The sequence below is a fragment of the Eleutherodactylus coqui genome, chromosome 12 (genome assembly GCF_035609145.1).
Source record: "Eleutherodactylus coqui strain aEleCoq1 chromosome 12, aEleCoq1.hap1, whole genome shotgun sequence".
NCBI lineage: Eukaryota > Metazoa > Chordata > Amphibia > Anura > Eleutherodactylidae > Eleutherodactylus > Eleutherodactylus coqui.
This window is the reverse complement of record NC_089848.1, coordinates 94,781,891-94,798,541: the sequence shown is the minus strand read 5'-3', so window position 1 is coordinate 94,798,541 and position 16,651 is coordinate 94,781,891. Positions and strand designations below refer to the sequence as shown.

General features: G+C 43.9%; 1 protein-coding gene across 1 annotated transcript in view; it reads right to left on the bottom strand.

The window, feature by feature from the left end:
- The window catches only part of CDK5 (cyclin dependent kinase 5), a 31,092-nt gene extending 15,723 nt beyond the window's left edge, over positions 1–15,369 (bottom strand). Inside the window, exons 1-6 of the mRNA XM_066585320.1 lie at positions 15,281–15,369; positions 7,753–7,841; positions 7,605–7,672; positions 6,770–6,830; positions 4,655–4,711; positions 3,626–3,721 (exon numbers count right to left, since the gene is read on the bottom strand). Of these exons, the coding sequence (XP_066441417.1) occupies positions 3,626–3,721; positions 4,655–4,711; positions 6,770–6,830; positions 7,605–7,672; positions 7,753–7,841; positions 15,281–15,317 (408 nt within the window). The 5' untranslated portion in view covers positions 15,318–15,369. The remainder of the gene's footprint in view (positions 1–3,625; positions 3,722–4,654; positions 4,712–6,769; positions 6,831–7,604; positions 7,673–7,752; positions 7,842–15,280) is intronic.
- Between the last annotated feature and the right edge of the window lie 1,282 nt (positions 15,370–16,651).

The following is a 16,651-nucleotide window of genomic DNA, read 5'->3' as shown; positions in this document are numbered from 1 at the left end:
TTGTACATAGGGGCAGTATTATAGTAGTTATATTCTTGTACATGGGGGGCAGTATTATAGTAGTTATATTCTTGTACATAGGAGGCAGTATTATAGTAGTTATATTCTTGTATATAGGAGGCAGTATTATAGTAGTTATATTCTTGTACATGGGGGGCAGCATTATAGTAGTTATATTCTTGTACAAAGGTGCAGTGTTATAGTAGTTATATTCTTGTACATAGGGACAGTATTATAGTAGTTATAGTCTTGTACATAGGGGGCAGTATTATAGTAGTTATATTCTTGTACAAAGGTGCAGTATTATAGTAGTTATATTCTTGTACATAGGGACAGTATTATAGTAGTTATATTCTTGTACATAGGGGGCAGTATTATAGTAGTTATATTCTTGTACATAGGGGCAGTATTATAGTAGTTATATTCTTGTACATAGGGACAGTATTATAGTAGTTATATTCTTGTACATAGGAGGCAGCATTATAGTAGTTATATTCTTGTACATAGGAGGCAGCATTATAGTAGTTCTATTCTTGTACATAGGAGGCAGCATTATAGTAGTTCTATTCTTGTACATAGGAGGCAGCATTATAGTAGTTCTATTCTTGTACATCGGGGGCAGTATTATAGTAGTTCTATTCTTGTACATAACTGGCAGTATGATAGCAGTTCTATTCTTGCACATAGGGGACAGTATTATAGTAGTTATCTTCTTGTACATAGAGGCATTATTATAGTAGTTCTATTCTTGTACATAGAGGGCAGTATTATAGTAGTTATATTCTTGTACATAGAGGCAGTATTATAGTAGTTATATTCTTGTACATAGAGGCAGTATAATAGTAGTTATATTCTTGTACATAGGAGCAGTATTATAGCAGTTATATTCTTGTACATAGGGGGCAGTATTCTAGTAGTTATATTCTTGTACATAGAGGCAGTATTACAGTAGTTATATTCTTGTACATAGGAGGCAGTATTATAGTAGTTATATTCTTGTACATAGAGGGCAGTATTATAGTAGTTATATTCTTGTACATAGAGGCAGTATTACAGTAGTTATATTCTTGTACATAGGAGGCAGTATTCTAGTAGTTATATTCTTGTACATGGGGGGCAGTATTATAATAGTTATATTCTTGTACATGGGGGCAGTATTATAGTAGTTATATTCTTGTACATGGGGGGCAGGATTATAGTAGTTATATTCTTGTACATAGGAGGCAGTATTCTAGTAGTTATATTCTTGTATATAGGAGGCAGTATTATAGTAGTTATATTCTTGTACATGGGGGGCAGCATTATAGTAGTTATATTCTTGTACAAAGGTGCAGTATTATAGTAGTTATAGTCTTGTACATAGGGGGCAGTATTATAGTAGTTATATTCTTGTACAAAGGTGCAGTATTATAGTAGTTATATTCTTGTACATAGGGACAGTATTATAGTAGTTATAGTCTTGTACATAGGAGGCAGTATTATAGTAGTTATATTCTTGTACATAGGAGGCAGTATTATAGTAGTTCTATTCTTGTACATAGAGGGCAGTATTATAGCAGTTATATTCTTGTACATAGAGGCAGTATTACAGTAGTTATAGTCTTGTACATAGGGGGCAGTATTATAGTAGTTATATTCTTGTACATAGGGATAGTATTATAGTAGTTATATTCTTGTACATGGGGGGCAGTATTAGAGTAGTTATATTCTTGTACATGGGGGGCAGTATTATAGTAGTTATATTCTTGTACATGGGGGCAGTATTATAGTAGTTATATTCTTGTACATGGGGGGCAGGATTATAGTAGTTATATTCTTGTACATAGGAGGCAGTATTCTAGTAGTTATATTCTTGTATATAGGAGGCAGTATTATAGTAGTTATATTCTTGTACATGGGGGGCAGCATTATAGTAGTTATATTCTTGTACAAAGGTGCAGTATTATAGTAGTTATATTCTTGTACATAGGGACAGTATTATAGTAGTTATAGTCTTGTACATAGGGGGCAGTATTATAGTAGTTATATTCTTGTACAAAGGTGCAGTATTATAGTAGTTATATTCTTGTACATAGGGACAGTATTATAGTAGTTATAGTCTTGTACATAGGGGGCAGTATTATAGCAGTTATATTCATGTACATAGGGGGCAGTATTATAGTAGTTATATTCTTGTACATAGGGGCAGTATTATAGTAGTTATATTCTTGTACATAGGGGGCAATATTATAGTAGTTATATTCTTGTACATGGGGGGGCAGTATTATAGTAGTTATATTCTTGTACATAGGGGGCAGTATTATAGTAGTTATATTCTTGTACATAGGGACAGTATTATAGTAGTTATATTCTTGTACATAGGGACAGTATTATAGTAGTTATATTCTTGTACATGGGGGGCAGTATTATAGTAGTTATATTCTTGTACATAGCAGGCAGTATTCTAGTAGTTATATTCTTGTATATGGGGGGCAGCATTATAGTAGTTATATTCTTGTACAAAGGTGCAGTATTATAGTAGTTATATTCTTGTACATAGGGACAGTATTATAGTAGTTATAGTCTTGTACATAGGGGGCAGTATTATAGTAGTTATATTCTTGTACAAAGGTGCAGTATTATAGTAGTTATATTCTTGTACATAGGGGCAGTATTATAGTAGTTATATTCTTGTACATAGGAGGCAGTATTATAGTAGTTATATTCTTGTACATAGGAGGCAGCATTATAGTAGTTATATTCTTGTACATAGGAGGCAGCATTATAGTAGTTCTATTCTTGTACATAGGAGGCAGCATTATAGTAGTTCTATTCTTGTACATAGGAGGCAGCATTATAGTAGTTCTATTCTTGTACATAGGGGCAGTATTATAGTAGTTATATTCTTGTACATAGGGGCAGTATTATAGTAGTTATATTCTTGTACATAACTGGCAGTATGATAGCAGTTCTATTCTTGCACATAGGGGACAGTATTATAGTAGTTATCTTCTTGTACATAGAGGCATTATTATAGTAGTTATATTCTTGTACATAGGGGGCAGTATTATAGTAGTTATATTCTTGTACATAGGGGCAGTATTATAGCAGTTATATTCTTGTACATAGGGGGCAGTATTATAGTAGTTATATTCTTGTACATAGGAGCAGTATTATAGTAGTTATATTCTTGTACATAGGGGACAGTATTATAGTGGTTATATTCTTGTACATAGGGGGCAGTATTATAGTAGTTATATTCTTGCACATAGGGGCAGTATTATAGAAGTTCTATTCTTGTACATAGGAGGCAGTATTATAGAAGTTCTATTCTTGTACATAGGGGAGCAGTATTATAGTAGTTATATTCTTGCATATAGGAGGCAGTATTATAGTAGTTATATTCTTGTACATACAGGGCAGTATTATAGTAGTTATATTCTTGCATATAGGAGGCAGTATTATAGTAGTTATATTCTTGCACACTGACGTTTGAGTTCATCTTGTAGAGTTTTCTATAAAATGCTTTTTTATAGGAATTCTATATATTATAAATGGTAGACTTCAGATTATATTAGACTAAACCTTGGACTCTGTCCCACCTGGCATCTAGTAAGTCTCTATCCCCCCTTCCATGTATTCTTACCCGGTTGATGAGCAGGTTCTGAGGCTTGAGGTCTCTGTGTAAAACATTGCGACTGTGGCAGAATGCCAGACCTTTTAGCAGCTGATACATGAAGGACTAAAGGAGACAGCAGATTACAATTTAGATGAGAGACTGGATACAAACATCACAACACTGATGACGAACGGTAACAATCACATCCACATACTATGCAGGCAATGACGCTGGACAACATGCGAAGTCGAGTGGCAGTCACAGACCATAGCTTGCTAGATTAGTACACCTCAACACTACAGTGACAACTGATCATGCAAAATTGCAGCCAACTGTGACACCACAATGCCTGAGAACCGTTACACTGCAAAAGAATTTCTGCAGAATGGCGAGAGACCCAAAACAAAGTTTAGCTACAAGTTGCGGCCTACACCGGGGCTTCCCATAAAATGTCCCCTTTTGGTGGAGAGAGTGGTCCGAGTCATCTCATTACCATTAAGCTAGTTTCACATGTCAGAGTGCGAGATCAGGCCGTGAAACTCGGCCCAATATCGCGCTTGTGCGATGCGCCCACTGATGCAAGGCGCTTTTGTCACAAAGCAGTCTTAGGCTGGGTTCACATGGGGCAGATTTGCCGTGGAAACTCCGTCTGGAATATCGCCGCGGCAAATCCACCTGCAACCGCTAATCCCGGGATTAGCCAGCCATGTGGACGAGATTTCTCAGAAACCTCGTCCACATGGGGCAGCGAAGCCGGCGTTGCGGCGCGGATTCGCCGGCCACAGCATGTTTATTCTCTTTCTTCTTCCGCTGCGGCCGCGCTCTCCTCTATGGGAGCGCCGACCGCAGCGGAAGAGCGAGCAGCCAGGCCGCTTCAAAACCCGCGGCTAAGTGCCGCGGGTTTTGAAGCAGCGCTTCTCCTGATGGAAATCTCGTGGTTTTTCGCTGCGGCCAAATCGCAAGATTTCCGCCGGGATTCCGGCGTTTGTGAACCAAGCCTTAGAGAGTGTGATGAAAGGCACTAATAGAACAAATGCACCAAAACAGCAATCTTACTTTTACTATTTCTGGGTCCAAGTCTCCATTACAGCTGTCAAAGTACTTCTTCAGATCCTGTAAGAAAGATAATTAATAAACTCCACAGTACAGGAAAGCTGGATTTACATGGATCGACTATTACTCCCTCCTGTCAAGGTGAACGCAGTATGATATTTATGGGAAAGATGGAATAAGAATGAAACGTGTTCATAAACATTAGACTAAAGCAGGAGCAGCAACGGAAAAAAAAAGTTTATCATTTGGGAAAATGTTTTGTTGATATTTCAATGATGTTTGATAATTGCAAAATAGACAACAAGTACGATTGTCATTATATGCCAGCGCTATGTGGAAAAGGTCTATGTTCAATAAAACGAAGTTAAAAAAAACTATGAAATTTTTTTTTTAGCCAACTGATGACAGACCGCCATCGCCTAGAAAGACATCAACCATGCATTTAGTAAGGTCCCGGTTCTGCCATATATTTGCTTGAGGAGTAAGGTCCTGGCAAGGCGGTACCTGGATAACTTCCTATTACAGTATATGCAGTGGCACAACACAGGATTCATCTTTGCAAAGAATATCTGATGTGCTTACCCCACAGGCCCTCCGCTTACTGTGCAGATTAATACATTCAATCATTCCCAGTTATCAGCCATTCTAGGCTGGGGAAAGATGAGTTTAGGATAAACAGAATTTAGTGCTTTCTGGTATCTGCCATTTGAAGCTAAGACGACATTAACGGTAAATACTAGTAAATACAAACCACTGAGACAGAATGCAATTTCAAAGGAAGCGATAATCAAAACCATAAAATCTACAAATACTTCCCCCCCCCCCCCCCCCTGAAGTGGACCTCCTCACAGAGAATGCAACACCGTGAAGGTTTTGGCGCAGCATTATGCAGTTTTCAGAATATGTAAATTGATGCATTTGGGGCCAGACACTTTATCATGCTCCCAGATCCCAAGTGGAAATCCAGTCTGTGAAGCCAACTTTGGAAACCTTCGGAAACTGCATTGTCTGCGAGATTGAGAAGTGAAGATACCTATAAGATGCCGTCGAGAGCCGTTTCATCAGATGGACGGGTTTACCGGAGGACTATGTACAGTCGGTTGGTTTGTGCTGCATAATACAGCAGAAGCTCAACAGGAGGCCACAAGTATTGGGTATAGTTTGGAGACGGGCAGCAAAAGGAAACGTCCATCATTGTAGTGGGACGAAGCATCCATCGTCATGCAGTAGCGGCTCCACAGCTGGCGACATTCAGCAAAGTGTACAGACTGGACAATATGGACAATGACAGTTTTATATGGATTGGCTGAGGCAGGTTTGCAGTCAAGCCATCCATTGCCAAGACTGCTCCTCCCACCGCACCATCATCATAAACGCTAGCAGTGGTCACTTCAGAGCTACCTGGCGTGACACGTGGCACAGTGTGGTGTCCAGCTGCAAATTGAGATGGTCTTGGCAATGATGATCATGAAACGAGGGTGTGGAGGCGATCAGCCTGATTATTCTGCCATTTTGGAATGCCACACAGCTAGTCAATGTAAAGTCATGGTTCAGGGTGCCATCAGCATCAACGGACAGTCACTTCTAGTACACATCAGGGGTACATTGATGCACGCCGCTATGTTGATGATATGATGCAGCCCGTCACACCGGCGTATCTTCAGGGGTTGCCCAGCGCCATTTTCAAGCAGGCTAACTCGTAGCCCCACGCAGCGAACACCAGCCGCCATTCTTCGCAAGATCTCCAGGTGACTCCTTGGCCAGCAGGATCCCCGGATCTCTCTGCAATCAAGGAATCTGTGGGACATGGTTGGACATGGAGGGAACGTTCTCACACCGCCTCGTAACGGAGATGAACTGTAGACTACAGTCAATACCACATGGCCAACACTCCCCGAGGACAGTACTCCAGCACTCACTGAATCAATGCCACCTCGCATTAGCAACTATCGCCCACCATGGTGGCCCCACGGCTTGCCAATGATCAGAGGAGACGTATAATTCTTTGAAATTAAAAACGGATTGTTGTCTGGATTGAATTTTGTCTAATTTCAAGCACTTCTTCACGGTGCGCCCTTCTCTGTGAGGCAGCATATATACGGGGCAGTCAATACTCACCTGATCACAATACTCAAAAACCAGGGTCAGCTTCTTGTCGCTGTGAAGAACGTCATGTAACCTGCCAACAAGGAACCAATAATGGCGTCAAATAGTCCATGATGAAGGGCGATAAAGTATTTATCCTGGTACAAGTGAAAACAATAAGCAATACAACAGGGTACGTCTACAGGGGTGTAAATGCTGGGGATTTTCTGAACAGTACAAGCCATGTGGATGAGATTTAAAGGGGTTGTCAGGTTACCGAAAAATATGCCCCCTTAAGTGCCCACTGTGCTAAAATAAAAAGATGAGCAGTACTTGCCTGTTCTCTGCCACCACGATCCAGCGCTGCAGTCCCGCTGTTTGTTATGACAGATGCAGCCAATCAGAGGCTGCAGTATCACCCCTCATTTTCCTGGCATCAGCATTCACATCCTGAGAGCCATGATGCCAGGAGTTTGTGAACATGATGATGCAGCCTCTGATTGGCTGTATTGGTCACCTGACTTCCGGTGAAATCATCTGCTGCAACAAACACTGGGACCACAGCGGGGCTGCATCCCTGGATCGTGGCGATAGGAAACAGGTAAGTACTGCTCATTTTTTTCTTTTAACACAATGGGTACTAAAGGAGGCATGTTTCGCAACTGGACAACCCCTTTAAATCTCGATAGATACATTTTTTTAATGTCCTATCTGTGTCAGTTCCACAGTGCACTTGGCATACATTGTGGATTTAAAATCCACAGCAAGTCAGTTATTTGCTGCGGATTTCACCCTTTTTTGCGGAAAGGATCTGACCCATATGATCAAACCCAACTCGCTAGAATTGCTTCCCCCCTCCCCTCCTCACCTCACTATGTTCTTGTGTTTCAGCTCCTTTAGTAAGCAGATCTCTCGAAGAGCAGAGCTGGGGACCCCCTGCAAAGAGAGACGTGGAGATGACATATAATAAGCAGCCATCCCACATACAGACCATTTGGTGGCACATCCCTTCTCACCTCATCGTCGTCATCCAGACGGACGCGTTTCAGTGCCACTATCTCATGCGTCTCACGGTTCTTTGCTTTGAACACGGTGCCGTAAGTACCTGCAAGAGACAGAGGAGAAGAATGGGTTAACCATTACCACTTCTACAGTTTCAGGACGATGAGTTCAGCCAGGGAGAGCCAGATAGGTCTGCTGCACTTCTACATCACTGATGACATCATACTGGGAAACAGAGAGAGGTGACACAGAAGTAACCCCGCCCGTGTACCTCCTCCCTGTCTCCATAAGGGCAAATGTTGTTCCCATCTTCAAAAAAGGGAATAAGGTGGATCCAGGAAACTACAGGCCTGTGAGCCTGACTTTTACACCAGGGAAGATCTTAGAACAAGTTATTAAATAGCAAATAGCATGTATGCAAGTACTTGGATAAAAATCGAGTAATTAACCAGAGTCAGCATGGGTTTGCAACAAACAAGTCACGCCAGACGAAAATTTCCTTCCTAATTTCCTTCTATGACAAAATCACCGACTGGGTTGATTAGGGAAATGCGGTGGATATAGTTTATCTTGACCTCAGTAAAGCATTTGACAAAGTATCTCATACCATACTTAATGAAAAATGACCAAATATGGGATTGACAAGGCAACTGTTAGGTGGATTCACAACTGGTTGAGTGATGGTACTCTAAGGCCTCATGTCCACGGGGAAAATCAGGCCCGCTACAGATTCTACATGGAGAATCCGCAGCGGGTCCCTCCTGCCCCCTGGACATGAGCGCTGAAAATAAGAGTAAACTTACCTGCAGCGGACCGGCCAGGTCTTCTCTTCTTCACGGCCGGATCTTCTTTCTTCGGCCGGCGGATGTGCTCGGCACGCCAGCTGCGTGCCACGCGCATGCGCCGGGCACATCCGCCGGGCCGAAGAAAGAAGATCCGGCCGTGAAGAAGAGAAGAGCTGCCGGGTCCGCTGCGGGTAAGTTATTCTTATTTTAGGTCTCCCGCGGATCAGGACGGCTCCTATAGGCTTCAATAGAAGCCTGCGGGAGCCGTCCCCGCGGGAGACCCGCACCTAAATGGAGCATGTCACGCTTTTTTTCATGCTCCATTTTTTATTTATTCACTTTTATTGAACATCCGCGGGTTTTTATCTACCTGTGGGTGGTCAATGCATCCCTATGGGATGCGTATCCGCATGCGGGTGATCTGCTGCGGGTTTTAGATCCTCTTTTGCCCGTGGACATGAGGCCTAAGAGTGATCATTAATGGCTGCACATCCAAGTGGAAGAATGTATCAAGTGGGGTAGCACAAGGCTCTGTCCTCGGCCCAGTGGTGTTCAACATTTGTATAAATGATCTGAAGGAGGGAATCGATGGAAAACTGATTAAATTTGCTGACAACACAAAGCTAGGAGGGATAGCTAACACTAGGGAAGAGAGAGAGAGTATTCAAAAAAAAAATCTAGAAAAGCTTGCATAGTGGGCAGCGACTAACAGAATGGTATTTAACAAAGAGAAATGCAAAGTCTGCCGTCTGGGCAAGAAAAATGAAAAAAGCACATACAGAATGGGAGGAATTGAGCTAAGCAGCAGCACATGTGAAAAAGATTTGTGTATACTACTAGATCATAGACTGAACATGAGTCAACAATGTGATGCAGCAGCCAAAAAGGCAAACTCAATTCTGGGATGTATTAAGAGAAGCATAGAGTCTAGATCAGTGATGGCGAACCTTTTAGAGACCAAGTGCCCGAATTGCAACCCAACACCCACTTATTTATTGCAAAGTGCCAACATGGCAATGTAACCAGAAGGGCGGTTTCAGAGGAGTTTGAATGGCCTGATTTAAAAAAAAAAAAAAAAAAACCTTCATGCGCAACTATGCTCTGTAGTGGCGAACATAGTTGCACATATGGCCGTCTGTTTTACCCTTAGGGGTAGTTTTTAGGCGAACACGGTGTTCTCCCCTTATGCTGCTGTAATAATGACGGCCGTATAACGGGACAAAAAAAACAAAACACTGAAGCCAATGGATTTCAATGGCTTCATTTTAATTAGTTCTTTACTTGCCCTTTAATACTATGGCAGAGAAAAGATTAGCGCTGCTCCGTAGTAAACAGATTGTGCGGAGAAGATCGGGCAACACCTATATTTCCACAGTTTTTTTCCAACTCCTGCGCTCTGGTGCGGAGTATGAACGGCCAGCAAAGGGGAAGAAACTGCCCTCATTCAGGCGCAACTGCGCCCTCTGCTGGGTTATTTCCGCAGCTTGTGAACCCCACTTGTATGTTTACAGTTCGCTTATTAACCACGTCCCGCTATCTGATGTACATTCATGCAGGTGCGGGGTATGTAGAAGAGAGATTGCGGATTTACTACAGCTGACACCCACGGGCAATAGCTGCAATAATCGGCAGCGTCATTTAAATTCCCGCGAATGATGTTTGGGGGTCCCGTACGCCCACCCCCTGCGTGTGATGGCTTGATAGGCTGCCTGTCAGATCGCAGTAAGCATAGGCGTTTGACGCTTTAACACCATGAAGCATGATGAAAATAGTACTCCAATGCTATAAGAGGATAAGCAGAGCACTATGGCTACCCTCCTATAGCATTGGAGTACTGTCCTCATCCTATCGCATCAGACTACTATGCTCATCATCCTTCAAAGTAGTATTATACTATCAGAGTACTCAGACGCTATAATACTATAGAGGATGATGAGCATAGTAGTCCTACACTAGAGGAGGATGAGCATAGTACTCAGATGCTATAATACTATAGAGGATGATGAGCATAGTAGTCCAACACTAGAGGAGGATGAGCATAGTACTCAGATGCTATAATACTATAGAGGATGATGAGCATAGTAGTCCAACACTAGAGGAGGATGAGCATGGTACTCAGATGCTATAATACTATAGAGGATGATGAGCATAGTAGTCCAACACTAGAGGAGGATGAGCATAGTACTCAGATGCTATAATACTATAGAGGAGGATGAGCATAGTAGTCCAACACTAGAGGAGGATGAACATAGTACACATATGCTATAATACTATAGAGGAGGATGAGCATAGTAGTCCAACACTCGGAGGATGAGCATAGTACTCAGGTGCTATAATACTATAGAGGATGATGAGTATAGTAGTCCAACACTAGAAGAGGATGAGCATGGTACTCAGATGCTATAATACTATAGAGGATGATGAGCATAGTAGTCCAACACTAGAGGAGGATGAGCATAGTACTCAGGTGCTATAATACTATAGAGGATGATGAGTATAGTAGTCCAACACTAGAGGAGGATGAGCATAGTACACATATGCTATAATACTATAGAGGATGATGAGCATGGTACTCAGATGCTATAATACTATAGAGGATGATGAGTATAGTAGTCCAACACTAGAGGAGGATGAGCATAGTACTCAGATGCTATAATACTATACAGGAGGATGAGCACAGTACTCAGATGCTATAATACTATAGAGGAGGATGAGCATGGTACTCAGATGCTATAATACTATAGAGGATGATGAGTATAGTAGTCCAACACTAGAGGAGGATGAGCATAGTACTCGGATGCTATAATACTATAGAGGATGATGAGTATAGTAGTCCAACACTAGAGGAGGATGAGCATAGTACTCAGATGCTATAATACTATAGAGGATGATGAGTATAGTAGTCCTACACTAGAGGATGATGAGCATAGTACTCAGACGCTATAATACTATAGAGGATGATGAGTATAGTAGTCCAACACTAGAGGATGATGAGCATGGTACTCAGATGCTATAATACTATAGAGGATGATGAGTATAGTAGTCCAACACTAGAGGAGGATGAGCATGGTACTCAGATGCTATAATACTATAGAGGATGATGAGTATAGTAGTCCAACACTAGAGGAGGATGAGCATGGTACTCAGATGCTATAATACTATAGAGGATGATGAGTATAGTAGTCCAACACTAGAGGAGGATGAGCATGGTACTCAGATGCTATAATACTATAGAGGATGATGAGTATAGTAGTCCAACACTAGAGGAGGATGAGCATAGTACACATATGCTATAATACTATAGAGGAGGATGAGCATGGTACTCAGATGCTATAATACTATAGAGGATGATGAGCATGGTACTCAGATGCTATAATACTATAGAGGATGATGAGCATAGTAGTCCAACACTAGAGGAGGATGAGCATAGTACTCAGATGCTATAATACTATAGAGGATGATGAGCATAGTAGTCCAACACTAGAGGAGGATGAGCATAGTACTCGGATGCTATAATACTATAGAGGATGATGAGTATAGTAGTCCAACACTAGAGGAGGATGAGCATAGTACTCAGATGCTATAATACTATAGAGGATGATGAGTATAGTAGTCCTACACTAGAGGATGATGAGCATAGTACTCAGACGCTATAATACTATAGAGGATGATGAGTATAGTAGTCCAACACTAGAGGAGGATGAGCATGGTACTCAGATGCTATAATACTATAGAGGATGATGAGTATAGTAGTCCAACACTAGAGGATGATGAGCATGGTACTCAGATGCTATAATACTATAGAGGATGATGAGTATAGTAGTCCAACACTAGAGGAGGATGAGCATGGTACTCAGATGCTATAATACTATAGAGGATGATGAGTATAGTAGTCCAACACTAGAGGAGGATGAGCATGGTACTCAGATGCTATAATACTATAGAGGATGATGAGTATAGTAGTCCAACACTAGAGGAGGATGAGCATGGTACTCAGATGCTATAATACTATAGAGGATGATGAGCATGGTACTCAGATGCTATAATACTATAGAGGATGATGAGCATAGTAGTCCAACACTAGAGGAGGATGAGCACAGTACTCAGATGCTATAATACTATAGAGGAGGATGAGCATGGTACTCCGACGCTATAAGCAGATGAGCAGCATAGTACTAGAATACTACTATGGAGGATGATGAGCGTAGTACTCCCATGCTATAGGAGGAGGAGCAGCATAGTATTCTGATACTATAATGGAGGGAGATGAGGATAATACTCTGATACTGTAATACTACTATGATGGATGATGAGTGTAGTACTCAGATGCTATAAGCAGATGAGCAGCATAGTACTATAATACTACTATGGAGGATGATGAGGAGGGTAGTGCTCCGATACTATGGAGGATGATGAGGAGGGTAATGCTCCGATACTATGGAGGATGATGAGGAGGGTAGTGCTCCGATACTATGGAGGATGAGGAGGAGGGTAGTGCTCCGATACTATGGAGGATGAGGAGGAGGGTAGTGCTCCGATACTATGGAGGATGAGGAGGAGGGTAGTGCTCCGATACTATGGAGGATGAGGAGGAGGGTAGTGCTCCGATACTATGGAGGATGAGGAGGAGGGTAGTGCTCCGATACTATGGAGGATGAGGAGGAGGGTAGTGCTCCGATACTATGGAGGATGAGGAGGAGGGTAGTGCTCCGATACTATGGAGGATGAGGAGGAGGGTAGTGCTCCGATACTATGGAGGATGAGGAGGAGGGTAGTGCTCCGATACTATGGAGGATGAGGAGGAGGGTAGTGCTCCGATACTATGGAGGATGAGGAGGAGGGTAGTGCTCCGATACTATGGAGGATGAGGAGGAGGGTAGGGCTCCGATACTATGGAGGATGAGGAGGAGGGTAGTGCTCCGATACTATGGAGGATGAGGGTAGTGCTCCGATACTATAGAGGATGAGGAGGGTAGGACTCCGATACTATGGAGGATGAGGAGGAGGGTAGTGCTCCGATACTATGGAGGATGAGGAGGGTAGTGCTCCGATACTATGGAGGATGAGGAGGAGGGTAGTGCTCCGATACTATGGAGGATGAGGAGGAGGGTAGTGCTCCGATACTATGGAGGATGAGGAGGAGGGTAGTGCTCCGATACTATGGAGGATGAGGAGGAGGGTAGTGCTCCGATACTATGGAGGATGAGGAGGAGGGTAGTGCTCCGATACTATGGAGGATGAGGAGGAGGGTAGGGCTCCGATACTATGGAGGATGAGGAGGAGGGTAGTGCTCCGATACTATGGAGGATGAGGAGGAGGGTAGGGCTCCGATATTATAGAGGATGAGGAGGAGGGTAGGGCTCCGATACTATAGAGGATGAGGAGGGTAGGACTCCGATACTATAGAGGATGAGGAGGGTAGGACTCCGATACTATAGAGGATGAGGAGGGTAGGACTCCGATACTATAGAGGATGAGGAGGGTAGGACTCCGATACTATAGAGGATGAGGAGGGTAGGACTCCGATACTATAGAGGATGAGGAGGGTAGGACTCCGATACTATAGAGGATGAGGAGGGTAGGACTCCGATACTATGGAGGATGAGGAGGGTAGGACTCCGATACTATGGAGGATGAGGAGGGTAGGACTCCGATACTATGGAGGATGAGGAGGGTAGGACTCCGATACTATAGAGGATGAGGAGGGTAGGACTCCGATACTATAGAGGATGAGGAGGAGGGTAGTACTCCGATACTATAGAGGATGAGGAGGAGGGTAGTACTCCGATACTATAGAGGATGAGGAGGAGGGTAGTGCTCCGATACTATGGAGGATGATGAGGAGGGTAGTGCTCCGATACTATGGAGGATGATGAGGAGGGTAGTGCTCCGATACTATGGAGGATGAGGAGGAGGGTAGTGCTCCGATACTATGGAGGATGAGGAGGGTAGTACTCCGATACTATGGAGGATGAGGAGGAGGGTAGTACTCCGATACTATGGAGGATGAGGAGGAGGGTAGTGCTCCGATACTATGGAGGATGATGAGGGTAGTACTCTGATACTATGGAGGATGAGGAGGAGGGTAGGGCTCCGATACTATGGAGGATGAGGAGGAGGGTAGTGCTCCGATACTATGGAGGATGAGGAGGAGGGTAGTGCTCCGATACTATGGAGGATGAGGAGGAGGGTAGTGCTCCGATACTATGGAGGATGAGGAGGAGGGTAGTGCTCCGATACTATGGAGGATGATGAGGAGGGTAGGGCTCCGATACTATGGAGGATGATGAGGAGGGTAGTGCTCCGATACTATGGAGGATGAGGAGGAGGGTAGGGCTCCGATACTATGGAGGATGATGAGGAGGGTAGGGCTCCGATACTATGGAGGATGATGAGGAGGGTAGTGCTCCGATACTATGGAGGATGAGGAGGAGGGTAGGGCTCCGATACTATGGAGGAGGATGAGGAGGGTAGTGCTCCGATACTATGGAGGATGAGGAGGGTAGTACTCCGATACTATGGAGGATGAGGAGGGTAGTACTCCGATACTATGGAGGATGAGGAGGGTAGTGCTCTGATGATACAGAGGCCATCCCCTGATACTAGCACACTACAACAAGGACTCAATGGAGGATGGCCGCAGGTTTGTATGACAGTATAAGAAGACGGAGGCCCCGCACCCCATCAGCACGGCCCCCCTGCAGGCACAGTGCAGGCCGCACATCCCCGGCCTCTCCCACAGCCGCCTCCTGCTTACCTTCTCCGATCTTCTCCAGCTTCTCGTATTTCTGCATCTCGCCTGTCAGGCCGCTCTCACACTGCGCATGCGTGCCATTCAACCTATAATCCGCGTTGAAAGGCGGAGCCCCCTGGCCAATAGCGACAGGCTTGTGGCTGACGTCACCCTAGAAATTATTTCCATGGTAACAGGCAGACGCTAAACCCGCCCATCCGTGTTAATAATGCGGAAATCAGTCGGATGTGGGTGGAGCCGTCAGACATATTTGTACTCCCTCATATAAAGCAGGAGGAGCAAGATGGATGTAGTGACCCTAATAATGATTTTAAAGGGAAAAGTGACAGATGTTTTTCCTCATCTTTTTCTGGCTCTGAAGTGTAATAAGGAGTCGCTGCAGTATAAGGCCTCCTTCCCACGAACGGATTCCCGCTGCGTAATTCGCGTCGGAAATCCGCTGCGTTGCCCGCAGCTATTAGGTCCTATTGAACCTAATAGCTCAGGGCTCACGGTGCGGAATTCCACTTGCACCGTGAATTCACCCGTCCTCACCCGCGGCATGCTCTATTTGCCGCGGGTGTATGCGCGGACGGCTTCCATTGCAGTCAATGGAAGCCGTCCGTTCACGCTATCTTCCGCTGTAGCACAGCGGAAGATAGCGTAAATACGCTTCCCCGCCCACCGCCGCCGCGTCATATGACGCGGCCGGCCGAGTCATGTATCACGGCCGGCCGCGTCATGTGACACGGTAGGCGTGTCACATGACGTGGTGGAGGTGGGCGGGGAAGCGTCATGCGGGAGCAAGGACGCCGGATCCGCACGTAAGTATGGGGTCTCCTGGGGGGCGCCGTGATGGGCTCTGCTTCAGAATTTCGCGGCGGAGCCCATCACGGCCGTGTGTAGCCGGCCAAAATATAGAGATATAACGGAATGCTACATCTAAATATGATGGCATTTTTTGCAAAATGTTTAATATGGCAAGAGAGTATGGTTCCCTTTCATACGATCCAGCGATGAACTGAGCGATAATTGTTCTGTGTAAAAGGGCCCTAATAAATATTACGCTCTTATTGTCCCCCACTGCCACGGCCATGGTCATTTGAGTTTGCGCCAAACTGGACATTAAGAATGTGTTAGGGCCCTTGTACACCGAACAATTACACTGTGCAACACAATCTTTGTAACTGATAAGCAGATAGGCGGCTTATAGTAACTTTAGTGCGCTGAATTCAAATCTGATATCCGTTTTTTTTCCGCCATATAAGGTTTTCCAATTATGGAGAATAATGTAATCCAACTGCTGTTTTATTGTATTTTTGGGAAATCTGCCTATACAATTAATCCAGTCGGCTCGCCATTAACCTTGCTTAATGAAAAGAATAACAAAAGTGA